The sequence below is a fragment of the Erinaceus europaeus genome, unplaced genomic scaffold (assembly GCF_950295315.1).
Source record: "Erinaceus europaeus unplaced genomic scaffold, mEriEur2.1 scaffold_302, whole genome shotgun sequence".
NCBI lineage: Eukaryota > Metazoa > Chordata > Mammalia > Eulipotyphla > Erinaceidae > Erinaceus > Erinaceus europaeus.
This window is the reverse complement of record NW_026647734.1, coordinates 145,804-159,375: the sequence shown is the minus strand read 5'-3', so window position 1 is coordinate 159,375 and position 13,572 is coordinate 145,804. Positions and strand designations below refer to the sequence as shown.

At 66.8% G+C, this 13,572-nt stretch overlaps 1 protein-coding gene across 1 annotated transcript; it reads right to left on the bottom strand.

The window, feature by feature from the left end:
- Nucleotides 1-1,843: 1,843 nt before the first annotated feature.
- On the bottom strand, nt 1,844-12,542 carry SLC25A31 (solute carrier family 25 member 31). Its single transcript, XM_007523170.3, has 6 exons — nt 12,090-12,542; nt 9,758-9,885; nt 9,052-9,169; nt 4,310-4,464; nt 3,134-3,259; nt 1,844-2,272 (listed from the first exon to the last, which is right to left on the bottom strand). Exons 1-6 carry the CDS (start codon nt 12,325-12,327, stop codon nt 2,075-2,077), a joined length of 963 nt encoding a protein of 320 aa, XP_007523232.2. The 5' UTR covers nt 12,328-12,542; the 3' UTR covers nt 1,844-2,074.
- Nucleotides 12,543-13,572: the final 1,030 nt, after the last annotated feature.

The window sequence follows — 13,572 nt, the reverse complement described above, 5'->3', positions numbered from 1 at the left end:
CCCCCAAACGGGGCCCCAAAGCCCCCCACCATGCGGACCCCGCACCCCCAGGCCCCCAGACCCCAGATGGGGCCCCCAGAGCCCCCCCCCACCTTGTGGGCCCCGCACCCCCAGGCCCCCACGCACTGCTCCTGCGTGCCCCTCCACCTCTCCCCAGCTCGCAGGTGGTCAGCTTTCTCCGGGGTTCCCTGATCTCTCAACTTCCTTTTCTTAGCTGGTCTCCTGTCTCTCTGCTCCTTGGGGGGTCGCGGCTTTGGCTGGCCAGCATCCTTGGGGGGGTCGCGGCTTTGGCTGGCCAGCGTCCTTGGGAGGGGCCGGCTCTGGCTGGCCAGTATCCTCAAGGGGTCGCGGCTCTGGTTGGCCAGTGTCCTTGGGGGGTCGCGGCTCTGGCTGGCCAGTATCCTCAAGGGGTCCTGGCTCTGGCTGGCCAGCGTCCTTGGAGGGCCCCGGTTCTTGCTGGTCAGTGTCTTCAGGGGGTCCCGCCTCTGGCTGGTCAGTGTCCTTTGGGGGGACCTTGCCCCTTTCTGAGCCTTTTCTTCCAGAGAAGCACGGCTTTCTTGGCCCGTTTCTTCTTCAAGACCTCCCCATCGTTCTTGCCTCTTTTCTGGGGGGGCTCCTGCCCTTTCTTGTCTGCCTTGCCGCCCTTCCTCTGCAGGATTCTCTGGCCCTGGCCATCCTGAGCCAGCCCCTGGCCCTTGGCCCTGTGCGCCCCTGCGGGACCACCTGTACACTGCTGCAAACAGCTTCACCACCAGCAGGGCTGCCACTTGCGGCGGTTGCCAGGGTGACCAGCGCCCTGGTTGTGGTACCCAGCAGAATCGCCAGGTCCATGCTGGCCGTCGCTGGGCTGCCTGCCTCTCAGAACCCTGGCCCCTGCTGTGGGGTGGGGGCCTCTGCCCCCCAGAACCCTGGCTCCTTCTGTGGGGTGGGGGCCTCTGCCCTCCAGAACCCTGGCTCCTTCTGTGGGGTGTGTGTGTGTGTGTGTGTGTGTGTGTGGTCTGCCCCCCAGAGCCCTGGCCCTCCTCCTAGTTAGCTTTCTAGGATGAAGTATTTTGTCTTCTCTGAAAGCTTAGCAGGCTTTCGACCACCTTGTCACTCTTTACAGCCAGGGACCAGTCTACACAGACGTCCTGTCTGCTGCTGGGTCAGTCTTTGGAGCAGGTATGATTCTAATTCCTTCATTTCGTCGAGGCTGTGCAGGCTACTGTCAGGTGCACAGATGGCCACCGAAGGCTCCCAGAATCCGTCTCACAGCCGTCTGCTTCCCTGTGAGCCGGCTGCAGGCCGTCCCTCTGGGGCTGTTCTCTTCACTTCTACTCTATCTGCTGCTTTTCTCCTGGCTGGGCACGTCCGTCTGTCCGTCTGCCCATCTGCCGTATGCCTGCCTCCGTTTTCATTTCTGCAGGGATTACGGAATCCCTCTGCTCACCCCGGGGAAGTCTGCGAGGATAGGTACCGCTCTCTTAGAATCAGAACACACGGCTCGACGTGGCGCCGGCCCCACCCGCACAGCCCGGGCCCACCCTGTGCACCCAACAGTATGGGAACAGAGTTCAGACTCAACCACTTTAAATGCCCAATATTTCAACACAGGACGCACCAGCTACTTTCCAAGGGTACTTCTGGTTTCAGAATACAGGCATGGCGTAAGACTGTGTGGAGTTAGGTGAAGGCCAGCACTGTGCCCACCCTCCGCCAGCCGCAGCAGTGCAGGGCCTCCTGCCCAGACAGCCGGCCGGGCTGTGGGAGCAGGGCTGCTGGGGAGGGAGCCGACTCCTCCACTGTATGGTTGTGACGGTGGGAAGCAAGCACGTCAAAGGAAGCGTTTGAAACGTACACTTCCTCAGTTTTAGCACCAGGCACTTTATTTTCCCATAACAAAAGTAAGAAAAATATTTAAACAACAGAAATAACAAATATGTGTAAGTGAAATGTTATTAAATTGAGTCTGAATGTAAACTGGAAGAAAATCCACATTTATCCATTTCTCCCACTGAAATGCTGGAAACCAGCCTACGATTCACCACAGCACTAGCGCTGCCAGTGGCGGCAGGCATGATGTGCGCCGCTCAGCCTACTCCCCAGAGGAGCCTCCGATGTCCAGACTAAGGAACTCTTTGATTTTGTCGTACAGCACTAACACCAGAGCCCCCCCCGTCCCACGGAGGACATTGGAGAAGGCGCCTCGGAAAAAGGCGCCGGGGCCCTCGTTCTGGTAGATCTTCAGGAAGCAGTCCAGCGTGCCTCTGTACTGCCGCTCCGCCTCCCCGCTCTGCAGAGAAAGGAAGGTCTGCCTCAGGAGACACCTCTGAGCTGAGCACAGTGCTTGCTCAGCACTGAGGACGGGCAAGGGAACTCAGTGCAGACCCCCTGAGCGCCGAGGGCGGGCGGGGGACTCAGTGCAGACCCCTGAGCACCAGAGGGCGGGCGGGGGACTCAGTGCAGACCCCCTGAGCGCCGAGGGCGGGCGGGGGACTCAGTGCAGACCCCCTGAGCGCCGAGGGCGGGCGGGGACTCAGTGCAGACCCCCTGAGCGCCGAGGGCGGGCGGGGGACTCAGTGCAGACCCCCTGAGCGCCGAGGGCGGGCGGGGGACTCAGTGCAGACCCCCTGAGCGCCGAGGGCGGGCGGGGGACTCAGTGCAGACCCCCTGAGCGCCGAGGGCGGGCGGGGGACTCAGTGCAGACCCCTGAGCGCCGAGGGCGGGCGGGGGACTCAGTGCAGACCCCTGAGCGCCGAGGGCGGGCGGGGGACTCAGTGCAGACCCCCTGAGCGCCGAGGGCGGGCGGGGGACTCAGTGCAGACCCCCTGAGCGCCGAGGGCGGGCGGGGGACTCAGTGCAGACCCCCTGAGCGCCGAGGGCGGGCGGGGGACTCAGTGCAGACCCCTGAGCGCCGAGGGCGGGCGGGGGACTCAGTGCAGACCCCCTGAGCGCCGAGGGGCGGGCGGGGGACTCAGTGCAGACCCCTGAGCGCCGAGGGCGGGCGGGGGACTCAGTGCAGACCCCCTGAGCGCCGAGGGCGGGCGGGGGACTCAGTGCAGACCCCTGAGCGCCGAGGGCGGGCGGGGGACTCAGTGCAGACCCCTGAGCGCCAGGGCGGGCGGGGGACTCGGACGCACGACTCATGAAGTACCTGCATCATCATGCGCCTTCTGACCGTGTCAAAGGGGTAGGAGAGGATCCCGGAGCACGTGGTCACCACTTGGGCGATGAAGAAGGACACGAGGAACGGGGTCTCCTTTGGCTTGGGTAATAAGCCCTGGGGGAACACGTGCCGGGCAGCATCTCAGTGTCCAGCCTGGCCTCACCCCTCAGTGCTCGAGACGCAGCAGCCTGCGTCTCTGACTGAAAACACAGCTCCTGAGCTCTGTCTCTGGCAGCACGCATGCGGGAGGCTCTGACCCCTCTTGCTAACGAATCCGTCTTTAAACTCAGTTGCCGATTCTCACAGAAATAACACGTCAGTAAGAAATAACACGTCAGTAAAGGGGTCCATGCTGCTCGCTGCTGTCAGACACTGAACATGTGGGGACAGCAAGAGGTCCTCCACTGGGCTTCCTGTGACACGCGGGAGAGAGCGAGGGCCGCCCGCCCGCCCTGCAGTGACAGGCAGAGCTAGACTCCCAGCTCAGGCCCAAACCCGCTCCCGGGACGGCAGGCCATGTGGGGGGAGCCGGCAGACGGTCGCGTGGTCCTTTCCAATAGACAAAGGAGCCCGGCCAGCTGACGGTAATCGGGGTGTGAGTGGTCAGTGAAGCCCCTCGAGCTCTGCCCGGTCCAGGAACACACTGGCATCAGTTTTCTGGCGCCTTTTAGGAACACGATGGTAAAACCCCGAGAATGTTTGCTTTCTGAGCTGCCCCCAGAATATTTCTCTCTCACACAGGAGTGGCTACAGCGCCTCCAGTGACCTGTCATGGCCAAGCAGCTCCCTAGAACAGAGTGATGGCCAGAACCCTCATTCCTGCCTCTCCCCCACCAGTGGAAGCGCCAGTAATCCTGGACTCGGGGCAGCTGCAGGGGACGGAGCTGCCGGGCACAGGGCAGGCTGTCTGCCGCTCTCCAAGGCTCCCGTGACAGCTCATGTCAAGTCAGGACAACCCTGGGGAGATGCCTTCCCTCTGCCCTGCTGGCGGTGTGAGCGTGAGGGAGGCAGTCTGGGGGCTGGGTGCACAGTGCTGCAGTCAGAGGCACCAGACCGGAGAGGCAGACCACAGAGTTAGCAAACGTGTCTGCTGGGCCGAGCAGAACTGATCCGAGCACACGCTAACCGCCACCTTGGCATCTACTGCTCAGAGGACCCACTTACCTTAACTGTGTCATAAGCTCCAAAGTAAGAAGCTCGGTACACGATGATGCCTTGAACAGAGACGCCAAAGCCGCGGTACAGACCCCCAATTCCATCCGACTGAGCGATTTTCACTATACAGTCACCTAAGCCCTTGAACTGTCGCTCTTCAGGTCCTAGGACAAAGCCAGCAAAATGTTTCAGAAACACTGGGCCGCAACAGATTCTCCTGCCTGAGGCTCTGAGGCCCCAGGTTCAATCCCCAGCACCACCAGCCAGAGCTCAGCAGGGCGGCTCTGGGAGCACTTGCGCCCTCTCCCTCTCCCTCTTCCTCTCCCTCTCCCTCTCATTAAGATAAAATAAAATAGTCTAGAACATAACTGTATTAGCAACACTGCATATCACATGAAAGCTTTAATCAAGACTGACAAAAGGGGGTTCAAGTCAAAACCCTCACACGCTTGTAGATCTTCCTGGAAATACTCATTGCACAGAAGCACTAGTCAGACACTCTAACTGGTTTAGAATATTGCAGTTAAGTTAGTGGACGTGTCAGGAAATACTTGGGAATAAGATACCACAGTTACTTCAGCTGAAAAGCAAAAACAAGAGACAGCTAAAACGGCCTGTGGGCACCTCCGCCCAGACATGGGCGACCTGGGCTGCCGGCTCTCCGGAGGGACTCAGCCTGCAGCACGGGGTGCAGCCCACTCACTGCGGCTGGACAGCGCTGAACCTGAGCTCCTCGGCTCGGCTCACACCTTGTGCGGGGAGGGTCTTGTGAAGCAGCCCCAGGAAGGGTGCAGAAATGAAGCTGGGGCTGGACATCCCCATGAGCGCACATTACCAGGCACAACCCTCAGGCCCCACCTGCAGGGGGAAGCTTCACAGGAAGTGGGGTCTGCTCCCTGCAGAGGAGGGAAGCGTGGGGAGGGGTCTGCTCCCTGCAGAGAGGAGGGGAGCATGGGGAGAGGGTCTGCTCCCTGCAGAGGAGGGGAGCATGGGGAGGGGGTCTGCTCTCTGCAGAGAGGAAGGGAGTGTGGGGAGGGGGTCTGCTCTCTGCAGAGAGGAAGGGAGCGTGGGGAGGGGTCTGCTCCCTGCAGAGAGGAGGGGAGCGTGGGGAGGGGTCTGCTCCCTGCAGAGAGGAGGGGAGCGTGGGGAGAGGGTCTGCTCCCTGCAGAGGAGGGGAGCATGGGGAGGGGGTCTGCTCTCTGCAGAGAGGAAGGGAGCGTGGGGAGGGGGTCTGCTCTCTGCAGAGAGGAGGGAAGCGTGGGGAGGGGGTCTGCTCCCTGCAGAGGAGGGGAGCGTGGGGAGGGGGTCTGCTCTCTGCAGAGAGGAGGGAAGTGTGGGGAGGGGGTCTGCTCTCTGCAGAGAGGAGGGGAGCGTGGGGAGAGGGTCTGCTCCCTGCAGAGGAGGGGAGCGTGGGGAGGGGGTCTGCTCTCTGCAGAGAGGAGGGGAGCGTGGGGAGGGGGTCTGCTCTCTGCAGAGAGGAGGGGAGCGTGGGGAGGGGGTCTGCTCTCCTGCAGAGAGGAGGGGAGCGTGGGGAGAGGGTCTGCTCCCTGCAGAGGAGGGGAGCGTGGGGAGGGGGTCTGCTCTCTGCAGAGAGGAGGGGAGCGTGGGGAGGGGGTCTGCTCTCTGCAGAGAGGAGGGGAGCGTGGGGAGGGGGTCTGCTCCCTGCAGAGAGGGAGGGAAGCGTGGGGAGGGGGTCTGCTCCCTGCAGAGGAGGGGAGCGTGGGGGAGGGGGTCCTGCTCTCTGCAGAGAGGAGGGGAGCGTGGGGAGGGGGTCTGCTCTCTGCAGAGAGGAGGGAAGCGTGGGGAGGGGGTCTGCTCTCTGCAGAGAGGAGGGGAGCGTGGGAGAGGGGTCTGCTCCCTGCAGAGGAGGGGAGCGTGGGGAGGGGGTCCTGCTCTCTGCAGAGAGGAGGGGAGCGTGGGGAGGGGGGTCTGCTCTCTGCAGAGAGGAGGGGAGCGTGGGGAGGGGGGTCTGCTCCCTGCAGAGAGGAGGGGAGCGTGGGGAGGGGGTCTGCTCCCTGCAAAGGGAGGGGAGCGTGGGGAGGGGGTCTGCTCCCTGCAGAGAGGAGGGGAGCGTGGGGAGGGGTCTGCTCCCTGCAGAGGAGGGGAGCGTGGGGAGGGGGTCTGCTCTCTGCAGAGAGGAGGGGAGCGTGGGGAGGGGGTCTGCTCTCTGCAGAGAGGAGGGGAGCGTGGGGAGGGGGTCTGCTCTCTGCAGAGAGGAGGGGAGCGTGGGGAGGGGTCTGCTCTCTGCAGAGAGGAGGGGAGCGTGGGGAGGGGGTCTGCTCTCTGCAGAGAGGAGGGGAGCGTGGGGAGGGGGTCTGCTCTCTGCAGAGAGGAGGGAAGCGTGGGGAGGGGGTCTGCTCTCTGCAGAGAGGAGGGGGAGCGTGGGGAGGGGGTCTGCTCTCTGCAGAGAGGAGGGAAGCGTGGGGAGGGGGGTCAGCTCCCTGCAGAGGAGGGAAGCGTGGGGAGGGGGTCTGCTCCCTGCAGAGAGGAGGGGAGCGTGGGGAGGGGGGTCTGCTCCCTGCAGAGGAGGGGAGCGTGGGGAGGGGGTCTGCTCTCTGCAGAGAGGAGGGGAGCGTGGGGAGGGGGTCTGCTCTCTGCAGAGAGGAGGGAAGCGTGGGGAGGGGGTCTGCTCTCTGCAGAGAGGAGGGGAGCGTGGGGAGGGGGTCTGCTCTCTGCAGAGAGGAGGGGAGCGTGGGGAGGGGGTCTGCTCTCTGCAGAGAGGAGGGGAGCGTGGGGAGGGGGTCTGCTCTCTGCAGAGAGGAGGGAAGCGTGGGGAGGGGGTCTGCTCTCTGCAGAGAGGAGGGGGAGCGTGGGGAGGGGGTCTGCTCTCTGCAGAGAGGAGGGAAGCGTGGGGAGGGGGTCAGCTCCCTGCAGAGGAGGGAAGCGTGGGGAGGGGGTCTGCTCCCTGCAGAGAGGAGGGGAGCGTGGGGAGGGGGTCTGCTCCCTGCAGAGGAGGGGAGCGTGGGGAGGGGGTCTGCTCTCTGCAGAGAGGAGGGGGAGCGTGGGGAGGGGGTCTGCTCTCTGCAGAGAGGAGGGAAGCGTGGGGAGGGGGTCTGCTCTCTGCAGAGAGGAGGGGAGCGTGGGGAGAGGGTCTGCTCCCTGCAGAGGAGGGGAGCGTGGGGAGGGGGTCTGCTCTCTGCAGAGAGGAGGGGAGCGTGGGGAGGGGGTCTGCTCTCTGCAGAGAGGAGGGGAGCGTGGGGAGGGGGTCTGCTCCCTGCAGAGAGGAGGGAAGCGTGGGGGAGGGGGTCTGCTCCCTGCAGAGGAGGGGAGCGTGGGGAGGGGGTCTGCTCTCTGCAGAGAGGAGGGGGAGCGTGGGGAGGGGGTCTGCTCTCTGCAGAGAGGAGGGAAGCGTGGGGAGGGGGTCAGCTCCCTGCAGAGGAGGGGAGCGTGGGGAGGGGGTCTGCCTCTCTGCAGAGAGGAGGGGAGCGTGGGGAGGGGGGTCTGCTCCTGCAGAGAGGAGGGGAGCGTGGGGAGGGGGTCTGCTCTCTGCAGAGAGGAGGGGAGCGTGGGGAGGGGGTCTGCTCTCTGCAGAGAGGAGGGGAGCGTGGGGAGGGGGTCTGCTCTCTGCAGAGAGGAGGGGAGCGTGGGGAGGGGGTCTGCTCTCTGCAGAGAGGAGGGGAGCGTGGGGAGGGGGTCTGCTCTCTGCAGAGAGGAGGGGAAGCGTGGGGAGGGGGTCTGCTCTCTGCAGAGGAGGGGGAGCGTGGGGAGGGGGTCTGCTCTCTGCAGAGAGGAGGGGAGCGTGGGGAGGGGGGTCTGCTCTCTGCAGAGAGGAGGGGAGCGTGGGGAGGGGGTCTGCTCCCTGCAGAGGAGGGGGAGCGTGGGGAGGGGGTCTGCTCTCTGCAGAGAGGAGGGAAGTGTGGGGAGGGGGTCTGCTCTCTGCAGAGAGGAGGGGAGCGTGGGGAGGGGGTCTGCTCTCTGCAGAGAGGAGGGGAGCGTGGGGAGAGGGTCTGCTCCCTGCAGAGGAGGGGAGCATGGGGAGGGGGGTCTGCTCTCTGCAGAGAGGAGGGGAGCGTGGGGAGGGGGTCTGCTCTCTGCAGAGAGGAGGGGAGCGTGGGGAGGGGGTCTGCTCCCTGCAGAGGAGGGGAGCGTGGGGAGGGGGGTCTGCTCTCTGCAGAGAGGAGGGGGAGCGTGGGGAGGGGGTCTGCTCTCTGCAGAGAGGAGGGGAGCGTGGGGAGGGGGTCTGCTCCCTGCAGAGGAGGGGAGCGTGGGGAGGGGGTCTGCTCTCTGCAGAGAGGAGGGGAGCGTGGGGAGGGGGTCTGCTCTCTGCAGAGAGGAGGGGAGCGTGGGGAGGGGGTCTGCTCCCTGCAGAGGAGGGGAGCGTGGGGAGGGGGTCTGCTCTCTGCAGAGAGGAGGGGAGCGTGGGGAGGGGGTCTGCTCTCTGCAGAGAGGAGGGGAGCGTGGGGAGGGGGTCTGCTCTCTGCAGAGAGGAGGGAGCGTGGGGAGGGGGTCTGCTCCCTGCAGAGGAGGGGAGCGTGGGGAGGGGGTCTGCTCTCTGCAGAGAGGAGGGGAGCGTGGGGAGGGGGTCTGCTCTCTGCAGAGAGGAGGGGAGCGTGGGGAGGGGGTCTGCTCCCTGCAGAGGAGGGGAGCGTGGGGAGGGGTCAGCTCCCTGCAGACAGGTGGGGAGTGCGGGGTGGGGGGTGTCGAAGCCGCTGAGGCCCGGGGAGCAGAGCTCGGAGCCGCAGGAGCCGCCGCTGGCAGCCTGACACCGTCTAGACAGCCCCGCGTGGCGGCGGCGTCCCCGTGGACCCTACCTTTCCCAACGTCCACACCCAAGCGTGTCCGGGCGAAGTCCAGCGGGTAGACGACACACAGGGACGTGGCGCCGGCCGCTCCTCCGGACGCCAGGTTGGCCAGGAACCACCTCCAGAACTGCGGCGGAGACGGTCACTCGGCACGGGTCACTCGCCCGTCTCTGTGGGAGCCCCGAGCCTCCGCCCGCCGGTGGCCACAGAACCCGTGTGCACGGCCGCCTCGGCCACGCCACACTGACCGGCCCGGTGTCGAGGCAGCGCGAGGCGACCCTCCCTCCCGGGACCTCACGGCGCCGGCCCCTCCGGCTCTCGGTGGAAGTCCACTCTGGCGCCCCGCTTCTGCGCTAGCTCCCTGCAGCTAGGACGCACCTTGAAGAGAGCTCCCTCTGCCTTTCAGCTGCATGTCCCTGCTTTGGCCGGTGCCAGTCCCAGCCACGCGCCATTCCTCTCTGGCAGCCCTTTCCCACAGCCCTGCTCTGCCCGCCTGCGGCTCTGCCTGACCGCTGTGCTATCTGCCCCTCTGGAAACCCGTCCGTCCGTGTTGGCAGGCTGCCTCTCCACGGCTTCTGTGCGGCGTGGCGGACAGATGCCGGGGGCCAAGCCGACGCCCCGGTTTACGGGCAGCACCTTTTCTGCTCCTGGAAAAGATGCCGCTGCTGCAAGCCGGAGACGCTCTGCAGGGTCTCGGCATATGAAATAGGCTCACCTGCTTCTCTTTACTGACCCCAGACATGAAAAGCTGCTTGTATTTGTCCTTGAAAGCAAAGTTAAGAGCTTGTGTCGGGAAATACCGGATGACGTTTGCCAGGTTGCCCCGCCAGTAACTGAAGAAACCTGAAAAGAAAAGCGCCAACCTCAGCCACGCGGTGCCGCCGCGGTGCTCTGCTCCCGGCTCGGCAGACGGCTGCCTGGGCGCCCCCACCGCGGTGTCCTTCACAGTCCGCGTGACTCCAGGGGAGCCAAGGGCAGCGAGGCCCTCGAGCCGCGCTCTGCGACAGAACAGCAGCAGGGGACGCGGGGCTGCAGGGGAGGCAGAGAAGCTGGGCTGCTCTGAGCAGCGGGAGAGCGGCAGAGCCCGCAGATGCGCCCCGAGGCCCGGCGGGGAGGTCGGGGGTCTCTCAAGACCCCCGGGACGCAGGATCGCACTGCCTTTCTGCCGGAGTCACCGGCCCTTCGGCTGTGGGGGGCTAGTGTGTGTGTGTGTGTCTGCATGAGAGTGTGTGTGTGTGTGTCTGCATGAGAGTGTGTGTGCGTGTGTGTGCACGCGTGCACTCCTGTCTCAGCTCAGAGGACAGCCTTCTAGAGAGGGTCTAGTCACAGCGGTGCTCAGACGCTGAAAGTTAGCTCGGGGCAGAGACAGCTTGTCTGCAGGGGAGGAAAACCCAGACCCGCGAGGGCTCTCCTGGGAGGAGTGGGATGGCTGGAACCACACCTGCCGTCTTAAATCGGTGCTGAGCAACTAGAGACAAGAGTCTGTGAATTCCCAGAGGACACAAGCGCTGGCAGCACCACGCCGAGCGAGCGACAACAGACCCCGGGTGGGCAGGGGGTGCGCGGGGCGAAGGGAGGACCGGAAGGGCCCCACACTGGCCCTGGGACTGGCGGGCCCCGGGTGGGGCAGATAAGCTGCGCGGGAGGCTCCACACCCCCAGAGGACCAGCTCCCGCCCAGGCTCCTCGGCGTGGAGCAGGTGGGCACCCGGCCCAGGGTTCGAGGCCTGGGAGCACACAGCCAGCCTGCCAGGGTACCCTTCCTTCTGTCCACGGTGCGGCCACTAGAACCTTCCACTGGCACGGATTTCTAGCTGGACAGAGACAGAGAAACCTGGAGGAAAGGGAGCCAGAGACAGGGCAACTGAAGCTTTCTCCTGCGGGTGGGGAGCGGGGGCTTGAACCTGGGTCCCTGCGCTCACAGCTGTGCCACCGCCCGGGCACACGGTTCTATGCTGAGGGGGTCTCTGCTCAGCGGGCTCGGGGTGCCCCCCAGCTTGTCCTGGGCTTCTCAGAGCGGGTGCCCTGGGAGAATGAGACGGGCCTGGTGGGAGCAGAGCTGGCAGCGGCACCGCGGGGACCCTGCCGGCGGGGTGCTGGTCACCTCCCGCTCTTCACCAGAGTCCAGCAGCTCCTTTGGGGGCCCCGGGGTGGGGTTCCCAAGTCCAGGGTGGGTGCGGCTGGTGGGGTGGTGCCCTGGTGGTGCTCAGGGGTGGGTGGTGCCCAGGTGTGCACTGGTGGTGCCTGGTGTGCGTGTCCAGGGTGGCGGTGCCCGGGGTGTGATGCCTGCAGTGTGTGCCCGGGTGTGCTCCCTGGGTTGCCCGTGGTGCCCCAAGCCCAGAGCGCTCATGGTGTGTGTGCCCGGCTGCCAACGCCCAGTGTGCCTGCGGTGCCCGTGCCTGATGTGCCCAGGGTGCCTGTGCCCGTTGTGCGCCCGCGGTGTGTGCCCGGCTGCCTGTATCCGGTGTGCCCGAGCCCAGTGCGCCCACGGAGCGTGTGCCTGATGTGCCCAGGGTGTGTGCCGTGCCTGTTGTGCACCCGTGGTGTGTACCCGGCTGCCTGTGTCCGGTGTGCACAGTGTGTGTGCCATGGGTGTGCCCAGTGTGTGCCCATGGTGCCCAAGCCCGGCGTGCCTGCAGTACCCGTGCCCGGTGTGTGCACCCTGCGTGTGCCCGCTGTACCCAGTGTGTGTGCCCTGGGTGTGCCCGCTGTACCCAGTGTGTGTCCTGCGTGTGCCCGTTTTACCCGCTGTGTGACCCCACTGTACCCACCGTGTGCCCCCGCTGTCCCTGCCGTGTGACCCTGCTGACCCCACCGTGTGTCCCCGCCGTGTGACCCCGCTGTCCCCGCCGTGTGACCCCACCGTACCTGCCGTGTGTCCCCGCTGTCCCCGCCGTGTGACCCCGCTGTCCCCGCCGTGTGCCCCCGCTGTCCCTGCCGTGTGACCCTGCTGACCCCACCGTGTGTCCCCGCCGTGTGACCCCGCCGTCCCCGCCGTGTGACCCCGCCGTCCCCGCCGTGTGACCCCGCCGTGCGCCCCGCACCCACCCTGCTCGCGCGGGATGCGCGCCAGGCAGTCGAGCAGCCCCTTGTAGTGCGCGTCGGGCCGGATCTGGCGGGACGAGGCCTGGACCTGCAGCAGCAGCTTCACGCGCTCCACCGGCGCCACCGCCGTCTTGGACACGGCCGCCGCCACGCCGCCCGCCAGCAGGTCCTTGGCGAACGACGACGCGTCCCACAGCCGCTCGGCCTGGCGCTCCTTCCTCCGCGGCGGGTCGCGCTGCATGGCGGGCGGGCGGCGGACGCGAGGACGGACCGACGGGCGGGCGGCGCCACCGACAACCGCCGCGGGAAGCCTCTGCGCATGCGCGACAACCGCCCCCGCACGTGGCCGGACCCGCCGGCGCCATCTTCACATCCGGGGCCCCAGGGCGGCCGTGGGCGGGGCCGGGGGGCGTCTGGGGCCGGGGGTCCGGGGGCGTCTGGGGCCGGGGGTCCGGGGGCGTCTGGGGCCGGGGGGCGTCTGGGGCCGGGGGTCTGGGGGCGTCTGTGACCGGGGGTCTGGGGGCGTCTGGGGCCGGGGGTCTGGGGGCGTCTGGGCCGGGGGTCTGGGGGAGTGTGTGGGGGTCTGGGGGCGTCTGTGACCGGGGGTCTGGGGGCGTCTGGGCCGGGGGTCTGGGGGCGTCTGTGACCGGGGGTCTGGGGGCGTCTGTGACCGGGGGTCTGGGGGCGTCTGTGACCGGGGGTCTGGGGGCGTCTGGGCCGGGGGTCTGGGGGAGTGTGTGGGGGTCTGGGGGCGTCTGTGACCGGGGGTCTGGGGGCGTCTGGGCCGGGGGTCTGGGGGCGTCTGTGACCGGGGGTCTGGGGGCGTCTGTGACCGGGGGTCTGGGGGCGTCTGTGACCGGGGGTCTGGGGGCGTCTGTGACCGGGGGTCTGGGGGCGTCTGGGGCCGGGGGTCTGGGGGCGTCTGGGCCGGGGGTCTGGGGGAGTGTGTGGGGGTCTGGGGGCGTCTGTGACCGGGGGTCTGGGGGCGTCTGGACCGGGGGTCTGGGGGCGTCTGGGCCGGGGGTCTGGGGGCGTCTGGGCCGGGGGTCTGGGGGCGTCTGTGACCAGGGGTCTGGGGGCGTCTGTGAACGGGGGTCTGGGGGCGTCTGGGCCGGGGGTCTTGGGGTGTCTGTAGCCAGGGGTTCTGGGGGCATCTGGGGCCGGGGGTCTGGGGGCATTCGGGAGGGGTCCTAGGCACCACAGAGCGAGGTGGGTCTCCATGGCTGCTGTGACCTGGCCGGGTCAGGGGTTGGGGTCCAGGGCAGGTGGCTGGATGGCGCCCCCTTGCCCTGCCCGGGGGGCACCCACAAGCCTGGCAAAGGTCCTTCCCCAGAGCCCGGGCTGCACGTGAAGCCGGCACCGCAGCGGGAGGAAGAGCCCCCGGGCGGGCTCGGGTGCAGCCACGGCAGGGCTGGGCGTCTGTCTGCGAGAGGCCGGGGCCCCGTTCCGCCCTGCTCCCCGCCAGGACCCCCCAGCCCCAGCCCCA